Source organism: Xyrauchen texanus, chromosome 4 (assembly GCF_025860055.1).
Source record: "Xyrauchen texanus isolate HMW12.3.18 chromosome 4, RBS_HiC_50CHRs, whole genome shotgun sequence".
In the NCBI taxonomy this organism is placed as follows: Eukaryota; Metazoa; Chordata; class Actinopteri; order Cypriniformes; family Catostomidae; genus Xyrauchen; species Xyrauchen texanus.
In genome coordinates, this window is record NC_068279.1 from 12045040 (window position 1) to 12060525 (window position 15486).

The 15486-nt window shown below is 37.5% G+C and overlaps 1 protein-coding gene across 5 annotated transcripts in view; it reads right to left on the minus strand.

Annotated features, from left to right (window-relative positions):
- The window catches only part of LOC127637510 (ARF GTPase-activating protein GIT2-like), a 51389-nt gene that overhangs the window by 18851 nt on the left and 17052 nt on the right, over positions 1-15486 (minus strand). For all 5 annotated transcript variants that reach the window (XM_052118625.1, XM_052118633.1, XM_052118601.1 and 2 more), the window contains exons 4-14: positions 15301-15406; positions 10731-10817; positions 10495-10625; positions 8355-8449; positions 8098-8143; positions 3913-3964; positions 3602-3674; positions 3342-3439; positions 2954-3065; positions 2707-2846; positions 1051-1200 (exon numbers count right to left, since the gene is read on the minus strand). In XM_052118625.1, the coding sequence (XP_051974585.1) occupies positions 1051-1200; positions 2707-2846; positions 2954-3065; positions 3342-3439; positions 3602-3674; positions 3913-3964; positions 8098-8143; positions 8355-8449; positions 10495-10625; positions 10731-10817; positions 15301-15406 (1090 nt within the window). The remainder of the gene's footprint in view (positions 1-1050; positions 1201-2706; positions 2847-2953; positions 3066-3341; positions 3440-3601; positions 3675-3912; positions 3965-8097; positions 8144-8354; positions 8450-10494; positions 10626-10730; positions 10818-15300; positions 15407-15486) is intronic.

Consider the following 15486-nt stretch of genomic DNA (forward strand, 5'->3'; position numbering starts at 1 on the left):
ACTTCCTTAAAAGCAGGGCTGTTGCCTTTTTTTGTCACATTTTAGCATTGAGCAAATATCACCCCAAAAAAATAAAAAATTTAATCAAGACTGGTATTTACAATCAACTCTGGGCTCCTTTGGCAGTGTGTCGAATTCTTGCACACATTTCACACACTCAGTGCTAGATATCCAACTAAATTATAATCTATTAAACCTGAAGAACAATTCTTGAGGATTGAATGTTTGCCACAGTTATGCCAATGCTACGTTTACAGTAAATACCATGTTATACCGTACTGTTAACGTGAGAGCGAAATAAACATGACTTATCTAAAATATCTAAATGTAATGTTCATACATACAGCTTCAGCCACTGAATCAGGTTTACAGTTAGGGAGGAATGCCAAACAGTCTATATATTTCGGTTTCACATCATTTTCATTCCAGAATGTGACCATAATTTCCAATGGTATCTTGGTGTTTGTGGTGGGGTGCGGTCTAGCGCTGGTTTGTAAATGAATGAATGAAGTTCGGGAGATGGGAGCAGTAAGAATTATCACCTGTGGGAAATTATCTCTGACAGCTGTTTTGTGTTACAGTGAGAGCTGAAGGGAGATAAAGGAGCAGCCATAGCCACAGTGGAGGAGAGAGAGGAGCTAGAGTTCTCTGTTAAAGTGAACATTTACTTTGATTACTGAGCTACAGAGTATTTTGTTTTTGAGTGTGTGCGCTGGAAAGCAACCTGTAATAAACAAAGCTAAAGAGTGTGAGCTCTCTCTCGCTTCCTCATTTTCTCTTGAGACTAACCTGAGACCTGTCACACTCGATAAGGGTCATGCTGGTTATTTGAATGATATAGCACAGTTATTACAGAAATACTTTCACATGAACATTCCAGAGGACTTTAGGAATCAGAATTCAATAAGAAGTGATTTTTGATGACATTTCAATGGCACCCAAATTAACCAATAGGTCTGGGGTTTAAACAGTCTTGTTTTGCAGAGGTACTAAAAGAAGAATTGCTGCTCAGACCAGGATGTTCAGCTCTCATTGCTGAATCTCTGGTACCTTTTTCTGCATCAGTCTCAGCTCCTCACTCAGGTTACTATTGGCCTTCATAAGCTCCTGTATTTTGGACTCAGAGGCTGTAAGTGCATTTTTCACCTCCAGAAACTCCTGTACAGAAACTGGGCCATCAGACAGGTCGGAGTCCAAACTCTGAGGAGAGAAGCAGAGGTTGGGAAACATGCCCATTCAAGGGCATATACAAAAATTAGACTACTGAGTTGCTTTAGTGACAAAGAAGACTTCAAAAGCTTCTTACAGAAAGTGGTCATTCATAAGACTCTATATCTCTATATATGGTTACAACTATATCTTCAGAAGCAATATAATAGGTTTGGGTGAGAAACAGATCAAAATGGAAGTCCTTTTTACTCTAAATCTCCACTTTAACTTTTACATCTGAAAGTCACATATGATGCCTGTTTAGCTTCACTTTCACATCTGAAAGAGAATGTGAAAATGGAGATTTAGAGTACAAAAGGACTTAATTATTGTTCTGTTTCTCACCCACACCTATCATATTGTTTCTGGAGACATGGATTTAACCACTGGAGTCTTATAGATTACTTTTATGTTTGCTTCGTATGATTTATGGAGCTACAAAGGTCACATCACTATTCCCTTGGATTGGATAAAATTTTTGTTTATTTGGTAAAGAAATAAAGTCATACACATCTGGGATGGAATGAGGGTGAGTAAATGATGAGAGAACTTGCATGTTTGGGTGAACTATCCCTTTAAATGAAGCCCGAACCCAACCCGTTCCCAAGACGGTGTGTCTTGAAAAAAAAAAACAAAGCAAAATTCGAGGTTCCAGTGAGGCACTTATAATAGAAGTAAATGGGGCCAATTTTTAAAGGGTTTAAAAAGGCAGAAATTTTAAGCTTGTAATTTTATAAATGCACTTACATCAATTCTTCTGTTCAAACTCATGTATTATTTGAGCTGTAAAGTTGTTTAAATTGTAATTTTTACAGTAATTTTAGGGTTCATTGACATTACATCGTCATGGCAATAAAGTTGTAAAATTAGCTATAGCTTAACACAAAAAAATGTTAGTAAGTGATTTTAGAACATTAAAATCAAGTTTACACGCATATTGTATACTTTTGAAAGTATTTTAACGTAAAACAAATTGCCCCCCCCATTAACTTCTGTTGTAATTGCGTTACTGTAACCCAGATTAATGCTTTTGATTTTTAAAGAAAAGGAGGGACGAGACGAAATTCATTTTTGTGGTAATCAATATTATGCCACAAATTCTGTTGATTCAGCTTAACTTGTATTGAACCCGGAATATTCCTTTAAGAAACAGCGAGACATTGGTCAAAGACCAATTGGTCAAAGTCCAGCATGCCGGGATGCAGACCTCTAGAAAGGGAATTGTATAGAATTGGTTCTATTTTGTTTTTTATATTATTTTCATGACTTACGTTCTGGAACACTGTACTAAAATACTCTTGACATTGTTTCCTGCACAACTACCCAGTAGTAGCGCTACTAAATCTAGAGTGCAGAACAATTGAAATTCTTGAAATATTACTTCCTCAAAAACACTTAAAGAATCATTAATGGAATCATTAAAGAACCGGAATGTGAATCAGAGTCATTCATTAAAATTGAGTCTATTAATGTACGGGCTGGAGTGTCAATCCTTACCTTAGCTCGGTCTGCTTTGCTCATTCGCAAATCAGTGTCTGTGTCCTCATCGGATGCCACACTATCATAGTCTGGCTGGTCAATTTCTTGGCTTTCACTTCCATGACGACTACCCATACTTTTAAAGAATACATCATTATCTACGAGGAAGAAAACGTAACAATCATGAATCATCAATAACAACTTAAAAAGAGCTCAACAATTCATCAGAGACTAATGTCTTACATGTATAAATGCAGATATGTACCTTTAGGACTTGACAATGAACTTCCCTGCTGACGACGCTTTGCATCACTTAATATGTCAATCACAAGAGTGGCAAACTCATGAGCATTGAATCTTGCAAGCTTTTGTCTTCCCTGGAAAATAAATTATGCAATTATTTAATTTTTGTCTGATTAAATATAATATCTTATTGGCTTGGGTTGTCTAAACTTTTGCAGGTAACAGTTTTGATGCCATTTCCTCCTTTTAATTGGTTTTGTGGCATCTCAGCCGGCATGCTCGTCTGGCACATTTCTGAAAATTGCTGCAAACGCTGTATAAAAGCGCTGTAAAATCTCACTTCTCTGAAGTGTCATTTCTTAATTTCCTGTTAATGACTTTAGTGACAACTTTTTCTGTTCAGTCCTTGCCTGGTTTCGTGTTGATGAGTACTCTGGGTTCACAGGAAGGAAAGGCACAAATGTTGTCTCCGTTACCAAGGTGCTGTGGTTCTGAGTGGCCAGCCAAACTACACCAGACACGAAAGTAAATGCTTATCAAGATCTATGTAACAGAGTGAGACTTCACACACTTTGCATACTGTTATATAGGACTTAATGTACTGTATGCATTCTTTCCATTGTTCATCAGAGCTGAATTTCACGTCTTTTTCATGATCTAAACATCTCACCTGCATCGGTCTCTCTTCGATCGACTTCATCGTACACATCCATTGCCAGTTCCTCAAATAAATGATCGCTGAGCTGTATTTAACAGAGTTACATATTTAAATCATTTTAATTGCTGTAAAACTGCTAAAGAGCTAATAAAGATATTGTCATTAATATTTGTAACTGGCACATTATGGTGTTTGGGGGCAGGATTGCCATGTGCTTCAGAGGTGACCCATGGTTTCCTCTGCTCTTAGTCTATTTTTATTGTTTAGCTTAATATGTAGTGTATGTAAAAAAAAAAATCGAAAAAAAAATCAAGAGGACTCACAGACTGAAGTTTCTTTTTGGCAACTTTCGCAAACTCTGAGATCTCCAGACTGCTGTACAAAAAGAATAAAATGGTAAATAAAGTTAGGTTGTTTTATATATATATATATATATATATATATATATATATATATATATATATATACATACACACACACACACACACACACACATACACTGGCAGCCAAAAGTTTGGAATAATGTACAGATTTTGCTCTTATGGAAAGAAATTGGTACTTTAATTCAACAAAGTGGCATTCAACTGATCACAATGTATCAGACATGGGGACTTGTGACTTGGTGACTTGGACTCGAGTCGACTCGAGTCGCTATTTTTATGACTTGTGACTTGACTTGACAAAAAATAAAATACTTGAGACTTGACTGGGACTTGGAAGTTAAAGACTCGGGACTTGACTTGACTTGAGACACGAAGACTTGAATGACTTGAGTGTTAATCACATCATGTTTCAGTTTGAATATAAATTATTTAAAAAAATAAAGTTGATCCAGCTGGAGCGCAGGCTGAGAATAGTTTTGTCATGACTGGACATGACAAAACTACATGTCAACTACACGACACTATAGGCTATCATCAGCCATGCCCTCTCGTACCTTACGCACACCACGCCCACTTAGATCAGATAGCACATCAACATGTCAGCCGGAGGGGTAACGTTACCGAGGGTCATCGCTTTCGGCTTCAAAAATTATTATCAAGATGGCAAAAGACGAACAGCGCTTTGCAAGACATGCAACGTTATGATCGCGGACAGCCAGACGACAACCTCCAATTTCGTCCGCCATTTGAAGAGCCATTCTGCCCAGTAAGTGCTTGTCAATTTGTTAATTTTATCTGGTTAGTTGGTAGTTAGCTAATGTAATAATAGCAGGGTTCCCACGGGTCCTTGAAATCCTTGAAAGTTTGTGAATCTGAAAAATAAAATTCAAGGCCCTGGAAAGTTCTTGAAAATAAACATACATAGATACAGGTCCTTGAAAGTGCTTGAATTTATTTTGTACAAGAAGTTTTCTGGGAAAAAAAAAATCTGTCCATTAATTTTTTATTTCGCCAACACTTCGTGGCTTATGCTGCATACTAGCCTGCTTGATTTACGTTAGTTACGCGCATTTACGTTAAGTGTTTCCCGCGCGAGGTACTTTGTTTTGTACGTTGCCATGACGTTCACGCGCGCTGGTACCTCAACGTTTCCCACTCACAGACGTTGCAAAAATAGGCTTATGGATATACTCTGTGTGAGTGAGTGAGTTTGGGTGTGGGAGTGTGAGAGCGCAAGAGTGAGTGTGTGTGTGTGTGAGCGCGAGAGTGAGTGAGTGAGTGTGGGAGAGAGAGTGTGTGGGAGTGTGGGTGTGGGTGTGTGTGTGAGAGAGAGTGTGTGAGAGAGAGAGTGTGTGTGTGAGAGAGAGAGTGTGAGAGAGAGAGAGAGGAGAAATGTAACAAAGTTTAATGTACATAACTGTGTTTGAGAGAGAGAGAGGGAGGTGTTCAGAGAGGAGTCTGTTGGATGTTAAGCTGTTATTTGTTTTATGGACTCAATGTTGAAAATGTAAAACATTTCAAACACTGTTGGCAGAAGTGAAAAATAAATAATTTTATGAAGTTACAATTTTGTTTGATTCCATGATGTATTTTACTGAACATGAGTATTGTAATTTACTGACAGTTACTTATATCTTGTCTTTTCACTTTATTATGATCAGATTCTGCAGGTAAAATTACAATAATAAGGTGACTTGACTTGGACTTGACTTGACATAGCCTGTGACTTGACTTGACTTGACTTGCCCAAGAAAAAAATACTTGGGACTTACTTGAGACTTGAAGGTTAAGACTTGAGACTTACTTGAGACTTGCACATGTGTGACTTGGTCCCATCTCTGCAATGTATAGTCAGGACATTATTAAAGTGAAAAATTACTATTAAAATTTGATTTTTTTATTTTTTTTTTAAACTATTTCAAAGTATTCTCCACGTGCAGCATTGACAGCTTTGCAGATCCTTGGCATTCTAGCTGTCAGTTTGTCCAGATAGTCAGGTGACATTTCACCCCACTGCTTCCTGTAGCACCCCACTGCTTCCTGTAGCACAAGATGTGGCTGTCTTGTCGGGCACTTCTCACACACCTTACAGTCTAGCTGATCCCACAAAAGCTCAATGGGCCCTTAACACTCTTTTCCAATTATCTGATGTCCAATGTCTGTTTTTATTTGCCCACTCTAACCTTTTCTTTTTGTTTTTCTGTTTCAAAAGTGGCTTATTCTTAGCATTTCTTCCCATAAGGCCTGCACTCCTGAGTCTTGTCTTTACTGTTGTACATGAAACTGGTGTTGAGCGGGTAGAATTCAATGAAGCTGTCAGCTGAGGACATGTGAGGCATCTATTTCTCAAACTAGAGACTCTGATGTACTTGTCCTCTTGTTTACGTGTAGAGCAAGATGTCCTTTGTCTTTGAAGATTGTATTGTACACTTTTGTATGAAATCTTCAGTTGTATTGCAATTTCGAGCATTGTATAGCCTTCATTCCTCAAAACAATGATTGACTGACGAGTTTCTAGAGAAAGCAGTTTCTTTTTGCCATTAATCTGTTGATACGCACCCCTTTTTGAGCACAAACCATGAAAATGACTTAAATGGTTGTTTTTATCTTTTGAAAGAAGACACTTTGGGCTTTATTTCTCAAGTTTCAGCATTAATATATGTTGTTATTTTTTTAAGTTAGAGAAGCTGAAGTTTATAGTAATGTAAATATTTTGTGCTGAACATGTTTTTATAATCTAAAAAAACAAAGTACCAAGACAACCCAGAAATACAATGTTCTCAAAGCCACAAGTCTAAAGAAGTTATGGTTCAAATTTGAAGATAATCTCACACAAAATGAGGTTCCTGCAAGATTTTTTCTCTGTAAAATCACTGGGCGTTGTACAGAGTAAAATTAAGGCTCTGCCTCTCAATGTCAACACAAACTCTGACTGCACTGCTTGGCTATTATGAATAAAATCATTTTTAAAAATAGACTTTGGAGACAGGCTCGTTTTGTTTACGAGACTCTAATATATAAGATCATATACAGTTTTAATTTGTACTCCTGACACAAATAACTAAATTGCTGTTTCTGGAGCATTGCTATTGTGAAACAGAGATCAGATATCAATGTTGAACCTTAGACGGTAAATTATATATTAAATGTAAGTAGAGTGACGTCACTACCGCATGCAGGGGGATTGCGTATCAACAGGTTAAGACATGCCAGTCTATTGCATACTGTGGCAACACAAAAACAAACACCAAGACAATGTTAAGCTTAATTTAACAAACCAAATAGCTTTCAAAAGTGATTTTCTAGTATCAAATTAGCCATTTAGCATGGTTATTCAATATCAAGGATAAGGTGTTGGAATGATGGCTGCTGGAAATGGGGCCCGTCTAGATTTTATCAAAAATTACTTTTTGTAAATAGTGATGGTGCTGTTGTTTCACATCAGTAATGTCCTGATTATACTTTGTGATCAGTTGAATGCCACTTTGGTGAATTAAAATACCAATTTCCTTCCGAAACAGCAAAATCTGTATATTATTCCAAACTTTTGGCCGCCAGTATATATAATATAATATAATTAGTGCATATATATATGAATGCATATGCATATGCATATATATTGACAATTACCACTCTCATTGGTAAATACTTACACATTTCTTTTTCATCAAAGAAAGCAAAAAAGGAATAACAAGATATTAACTTTAGATTACATTAACCTTAAAGTGATAGTTCACCCAAAAATTAAAACAATATGTTAGTCTCAGTCACCATTCATTAACACACTGTCTAACATCTCCTTTCGTAGTCCACAAAAGAAAAAAAGTCCTACAGGTTTGGAATAACATGAGGGTGAGTAAATCGTGACAGAATTTTCATTTTCAGGTGAACTGTCCCTTTAAAAACCTAGCCAGATCACTATCCTGACTGAGCAAAGAAGTACTCTGGGATGTGATCTGTAGATAGCAATTCAGCATATTTAAGAACATGACTGAGCACAGCACATCCCAGAATGTTCCTTTGCAGAAGAAACAACTCTTAAAGACGATAGCTCAAGTATCATTAACAGGACAACACCAGAACATATCAGATCAATTCAGTTATTATTATTATTATTATTATTACCTGTCTGCCATCTGTGGTATAATAAAATGTTGACCATTCTTGTGACCTAAAAAACAGATTGTAAACACAATATTGACATACTGGCATTGTATACATTAATATTGAGAATCTACTGATAAAGATGACAAAGTGTCAAGCTCATTCATCATTGTGGGATTTTATTGAGCCATCTGGCACTTTAAAGACTTTGAGCCAATTATCCAATCTGACTACATCAGTTCTCATCATGATAACACACCATCAGCATGCTGACTCACCAGGCTTCCGCCCACAGAGGTAGAAAGCCAGTCGGTCTGTAAGCTCGTACTGTATCTCCACCAGTCTGTCTGCCAGGTCCTGATGGCCAGCCTGCCTGTTTACAAACAATGCAACAATGTTAAAAGGATAGTTCACTAGGGGGCCCGGTTGCTAGGGAGGGTAGAGTCACATGGGTAACCTCCTAGTGGTCGCTATAATGTGGTTCTCGCTCTCAGTGGGGCACGTGGTGAGTTGTGCGTGGATGCCGCGGAGAATAGCATGAAGCCTCCACACGCGCTATGTATCTGCGGTAACGCGCTCAACAAGCAACGTGATAAGATGCGTGGATTGACGGTCTCAGATGTGGAGGCAAATGAGATTCGTCCCCCACTACCTGGATTGAGAGTTGGAGTCACTACATCACCACGAGGACTTAGAACTCATTGGGAATTGGTATATATATACACATATACAGTGCATTCGGAAAGTATTTACAGCGCTTCACTATTTCCACATTTTGTTATGTTACAACCTTATTCCAAAATGGATTAATTTAATTATTTTCCTCAAAATTCTACAAACAATACCCCATAAATGACAACGTGAAAGAAGTTTGTTTGAAATCTTGGCAAATTTATTAAAAATTAAAAAACGAAATGTACACAAGTATTCACATCCTTTGCCATGACACTCAAAATTGAGCTCAGGTGCATCCTGTTTCCACTGATCGTCCTTGAGATGTTTCTACAACTTGATTGGAGTCCACCTGTGGTAAATTCAGTTGATTGGACATGATTTGGAAAGGCAAACACCTGTCTATATAAGGTCCCACAGTTAACAGTCATGTCAGAGCACAAACCAAGCCATGAAGTCCAAGGAATTGTCTGTAGACCTCCGAGACAGGATTGTATCGAGGTACAGATCTGGGGAATGGTACAGAAACATTTCTGCAGCATTGAAGGTCCCAATGAACACAGTGGCCTTTATCATCTGTAAATGGAAGAAGTTTGGAACCACCAGGACTCTTCCTATAGCTGGCCGCCCGGCCAAACCGAACGATCTGGGGAGAAGAGCCTTAGTCAGGGAGGTGACCAAGAACCCGATGGTCACTCTGACAGAGCTCCAGCATTTCTCTGTGGAAAGAAGAGAACTTTCCAGAAGAACAACCATCTCTGCAGCACTCCACCAATCAGGCCTGTATGGTAGAGTGGCCACACAGAAGCCACTCCTCAGCAAAAGGCACATGACAGCCTACCTGGAGTTTGCCAAAAGGCACCTGAAGGACTCTCAGACCATGAGAAACAAAATTCTCTGGTCTGATGAAACAAAGATTGAACTCTTTGGCCTGAATGGCAAGCGTCATATCTGGAGGAAACCAGGCATTGCTCATCACCTGGCTAATACCATCCCTACAGTGAAGCATGGTGGTGGCAGGATCATGCTGTGGGGATGTTTTTCAGCAGCAGGAACTGGGAGATGAATGCAGCAATGTACAGAGACATCCTTGATGAAAAACCTGCTCCAGAGCATTCTGGACCTCAGACTGGGTCGAAGGTTCATCTTCCAACAGGACAATGACCCGAAGCACACAGTCAAGTTGACAAAGGATTGGCTACGGGACTCTGTGGATGTACTTGAGTGGCTCAGCAAGAGCCCACACTTGAACCCGATTGAAAATCTCTGGAGAGATCTGAAAATGGCTGTGCACCGACGCTCCCCATGTAACCCGATGGAGCTTGAGAGGTCCTGCAAAGCAGAATGAGAGAAAATGCCCAAAACTAGGTGTGCCAAGCTTGTAGCATCATACACAAAAAGAGGCTGTGATTGGTGCCAAAGGTGCTTCAATGAGCAAAGGCTGTGAATACTTATTTACATGTGATTTTTTTCGTTTTTAATTTTTTATAAATTTACAAAGATTTCAAACAAACTTCTTTCACTAAGGCTGTAACATAACTGTCGAAAAAATGAAGCGCTATGAATACTTTCAGGATGCACTGTATAAACATATATACATTTATATATATATATTTTTTTTTTTTTCATATTTGGGTGAACCATACCTTTGAATATTCTTATGTATATTTGCCACAATGGACTAAAAATAAAGATGGATTTCATTACATTTGCAGAATGCCCATAGCTTGTGTCGTTATTGATTACCTTGCATAGTCGATGGGTGTTTTGCCATTAGAGTCTGTATTCCCAGGATCTGCCCCATAAACACAGAGAAGTTCAGCCTGGCAAACCTGCCCTGCTTTAGATGCAATGTGCAGCGGTGTGTTCCCTTTCTCCTTTTTAACAGAACCATTCAAAGAAGTGATGAGTTTCAAAACAACTCTGAATTGAATGAATGAAAAATTAGACATGATCAGTTAAGGTGAGATCAGAGGTTTTACTGGGTGGAAGTAGTTGGCTTGAGCTCCAAGGGACAGTAACCGCAAACAAGTCTCAAGATTGCCGGTTCGAACACTGGAGTGAAGTTGCTATAGAATCAAAGAAAATGTGTATCAATAGAAACAATTTCAAAAGTGTGACAGCAGAAGCCATTTAGCGCATGGTATTTCAGCATGTAAACCATCATCGTATTCAGTAACCACATGCAATTAAATTAAGTCATTATAATTCCTTTCCACGCAAACACGCCTTCTTCCTATGTAAATTAGCCTATTATAGATTGTGCTTCATTCACAAAAATGACCTGGTTCAATTTATAATCGCTCTATTACCACCAGATGAAAGATCGGAATTGCGCATGCAAATTGCGTTTAGCAGCAATTTTGTGGCCGCATTTGCAACTTTGCCTTATCAGCGTTATTCCTTTAGAGAATTAGGCGCTAAACCAGCGTAGACAGCACATGCACATAACTGACATTTTAACAGGCATGATTCATTTTTAGTGAATTCCACCCAAGGTTTATTCTTTCGGGGTACTTTGCAGTGGCATGCATTGGACTGTTGGCAGAGGCAGAGTGTCATATCAGCGTTATTTAAATTTATTATTATTTTTTTTAACAAATCCAATATAAATTCCTATTTCAGTTCCAGTTGATATTAGGGTTGCAGCGGGTGTGAAAATTGACTGTTATCATACCATGTACATTTGCTTATCTACGGTATTGAGAAAAAAATGCAACAGGACGGAGAATCTACACATGCGCGTGTGCATCACCTTTCCTCCTTTTCTGCCTGTCAGACTCGTCAACTTGCGTATCACACACACACACACACACACACACACACACACACACACACACGTAGCGGAGAAAATGTCAGAGAGAATCTAGGCGAGGGGGTCAGACATAAGTGAGTGTGTGTGTGTGATTTAAAGCAGTGTTTCTCAAATGTATATTCGGACTGGGTTGCGTACAGCAGTTAAAGAACATTGCCATGGTTCTCCCATTGAAGATATTTCAGCGGCCGCACAAGTGAAAGCCTATTTAGGACTGACGAGGCAGATTCAATGATAATCTCGCAAACAGCTGAAGGTTGCACTTTCGCACAACTGTAACGATTTCGCGATCATTATCTGCTCTTCTCTCCGTTATGCACGTGCAACAACTGGGCTTCCCTCGATATTACGGAGCGCAGACATCAAAACTGATGTGACCAATTTCAATTCTAGTGAGACTTTTCTAGTTTAAAGCGTTACGGAGGAAGTCATGTTGAAACTCTCAAACAGTAGGTAGCCCTTACGTGCCAAACAGCACTGAGGAGGAAGAGCAACTGCGGCAAAAAAAAGAAAAACAAAAAAACTTTACAAATTTGTTTCATGATTTTACATGAGTAAAAGTAACTTAAAAAGTAAATGTTAAAAATGTTAAAAGTTTCATATGAAATAATCTAAAAGGTAGAATCTATTAGACCTCATTTTATATCAACAGTGGCAGTTTTAGTTAAAGTTTCAAGATGTGTTTCAGCTAGTATTTATTTTTCATAAATGCATTAATATTATTTAAGACTAGCACACTGACCTAACCATGGTAATGAGGAGCCTTTCCTTCTGTGTAATATGTGTGTTCTGTTTGAATGATGTTTGAAATTAGGAAAAAAACTGGATAATAATGGGCTTGTATAAGTAAATATGCTCTTCAGTTTTAAAAAGGGGGACAGACAACTTCCTCTAGATTTTGTTGTTGACATCAACAACAAAAATAATGTCACTTGATGCATGTCCTTGTACTGGAAAACCATGAACAAAACTATGCAACATAAAAGGAAATGCGACCCAGGATACATTAAATACAGGTTATGTTTTTACTATGGTGTGTCACCGCTTGATATCCAATGTAAAATCAGTCCTGAAGCAAAACCAGTTGAGAACCACTGAGTTAAAGGGACAGACAGTAGCAGTATATGTTAATTATTAATAATCATAGGACATTACTTTACACAGCTGATGTTATTTTTCATTTAGTAGTTCATTTAACATGCTATGCTAACATGTAAACTGCTTTAGTTATATAACATGTTATAGTTACATGCTATTATTTTTATCATGTTTATATTTCGTTTTATTTTTATAATTCTGTTATCTTTCTTATTTATTTCTGTTTATTTTATTTATTTTCAAAAGGGAGACTTTTTTTTTTTTTACACATACTTCAAGTTTCAATTCTAATAACGTGTTTGTTCAAAAAAACAAACAACAACAAAAAAAAACCTTCTGTATTCAATGATAATAGTAATTGTGTAATACAGTACACAGTGAAACTAGGGCTGTCAAAATTGCTCAAAAATGACATTCGAATATTCCCTCTAAAAAAAACACATATATTCGAACTATTCGAATATCTGGTTGCGCATTTGGTCAATGACGCGCATTACGTCAATAACAGGACAAATTAATACAAAGAGACATAACTATTTGTATAGGTAGTTTATTTAAGTTTAAACATATTTGACAACGTATTACCTACACAAAAACAAGTAAATCAACTAATGGCCAAGACCTCACTCTCGCTCGCACGCGCAGGCACTCTTTCTCTCTCTCTCGCCCTCACGCTCTCTGCGCATAACGGTTTAAAAGAACAACAACAATAAACAAATGTTGAGTGCTGATCAAGAGTTTTGTGCAAGCAATATAAGGTCGCGACTCTTGTCCCAAATATAGCAGGCTTCATTCAGTGATTAAAACAAATTATTAACATTAATTGAAGTTTTACAGTATATAGAACCGACATTGAACGCTCCGAGCGAGCTGTGCTGTGGTAAACATGGAACTTTTCCTTGACATGAAACGGTAAATAATCAAACCAGTGGAAGCCTGCAGTGCATGAAACTGCTGTATCTAACCTACCTTATTCATGCAACATCTATTCAGTCAGTACAGTAGCCTTACATTTTAGTCATGTTTCTGTTTAACGTTAAATAAAATGAGGCACACAATTCCGAGAAATGTGACAACAAAGACCCCTCAGGCAGCACGCCCACTCGCAAAGCATCTGCTACCGCGGGCGCGTTTTTTTTTTCCACATTCGAATATTAATTTTCACCTTCGAATTTCTGTTTTTTAAAACTATTCGAATATATATTCGAATTTAGAATATTCGTTGACAGCCCTAAGTGAAACCGTGACATTTTCTGAGACTGTTATCATACCATTTGACAGTTGACATTTAAATGGCTAACCCATACAAATCTAAAATCTGATTTATCACAACATATGATATGACAAAGTAGGCCTGGATAAAAATATATAACATAAAAAGTCACATATTTTGCTTATAAATGCAACAACATAATAAAATAGTAAAAATGTCTGTTGTTCTCTATATAACCTATACAGTATTTTCCTTAAATCAGTTTATTATCATAAAATTTGTTTAGGCTATGTACATAAATGCTCAAAAAAATATTTTTTTTTACTGATTTAATAAATTGTTAAGTTCAACTTGCAAAAATAAATATTTAATGTGTAAGTTAAACTGTATTTATTTTACTGATTTAATAAATAGTTAAGGTCAACTTGCAAAAATAAATATTTCAAAAGGTATTTCATATGCCTTCCCGTACAGAAATCTGAAAAATTAACTATTTATTAAATCAGTAAAAAAGTCAAATCAAAGATTCATCAAGTGTATCCATTGTTTTATAATTATTATTATTTTTAATTGCCTTAAAATCGATACTTATAAGAATACAACAACAATCATATTTCATGAATATTTGACCTGTTTGCCTATTACTTTTATAGTCATCTAATTTTTGGATAATCAGTCATCTACTACTTGGTAAACAACACAGGGATGTGACTGCATGGATCTGTACTTTTAAGAGTGAGTGCTCACCAAAAAGATTGATTTGGATGTGACCAAAAGTAAGGTTGTCTGTGTCAGTTAGTTGTTTTCTGTGCAAATAGTTTCTGCACCTCCATCAGTTAGTCCCATTCATAGCGATCTGCAGAGACCCGCTGTGAGGACGAGAGCATGAGAGGTGGGCACTATTGCATTGCTTGATTGACAGCGTATTGAACGAACCAGCGCTAATTGGACCCAATGTCTGCCCTCACATGATTTTTTGCTGTATTTTGCGGTTAATTCCCCTCTCATTCACGCCACGCTATAGGTGCTGAATGAAATCGCAATGAGCTGAAGGGAGGCTTGAGAGATGCTGCATCCCTCTGACACTATATCTGCAGAGTGTTGCTGTTTGACTGCATGAATGCAGAAATATGACTGCTATACACATTGTTTGAGCTCACATTTCATAATATTTTATTTGTTTTATTTATGTAAAGTCATTTATTTTGCTCACACAAATGTTTGCAGAGGCACTGCCTCCCTTGCCTACTCAGAGAAATCGCAACTGGTACTTTGTCACTATTACAAGTGCCCCAACAACAACATATTTTTGGATATCCCATTTGATAAAAATGCTAGTAATGGGTGAATCAAATATTTGAAAGACCAATTATTAGATGGGAAGTGAGAAGGACATCCAATATAAAACATGAAACTCTTTCCTTACCTTGCTTAGATCTGTGGATGCTGAACTGTCATCATCTCGACAAGGTAAACGATGGACGAAAGCCAGCATTTGATACTTTGCTTTTATGAACTCTGCCTTACTGGGGCTTTTGGGTGAAAGAAACAATGTACATAGTATATATGCAACTACTAGAACCAATCAAATTTCACCAATTTAGGCGAGCTG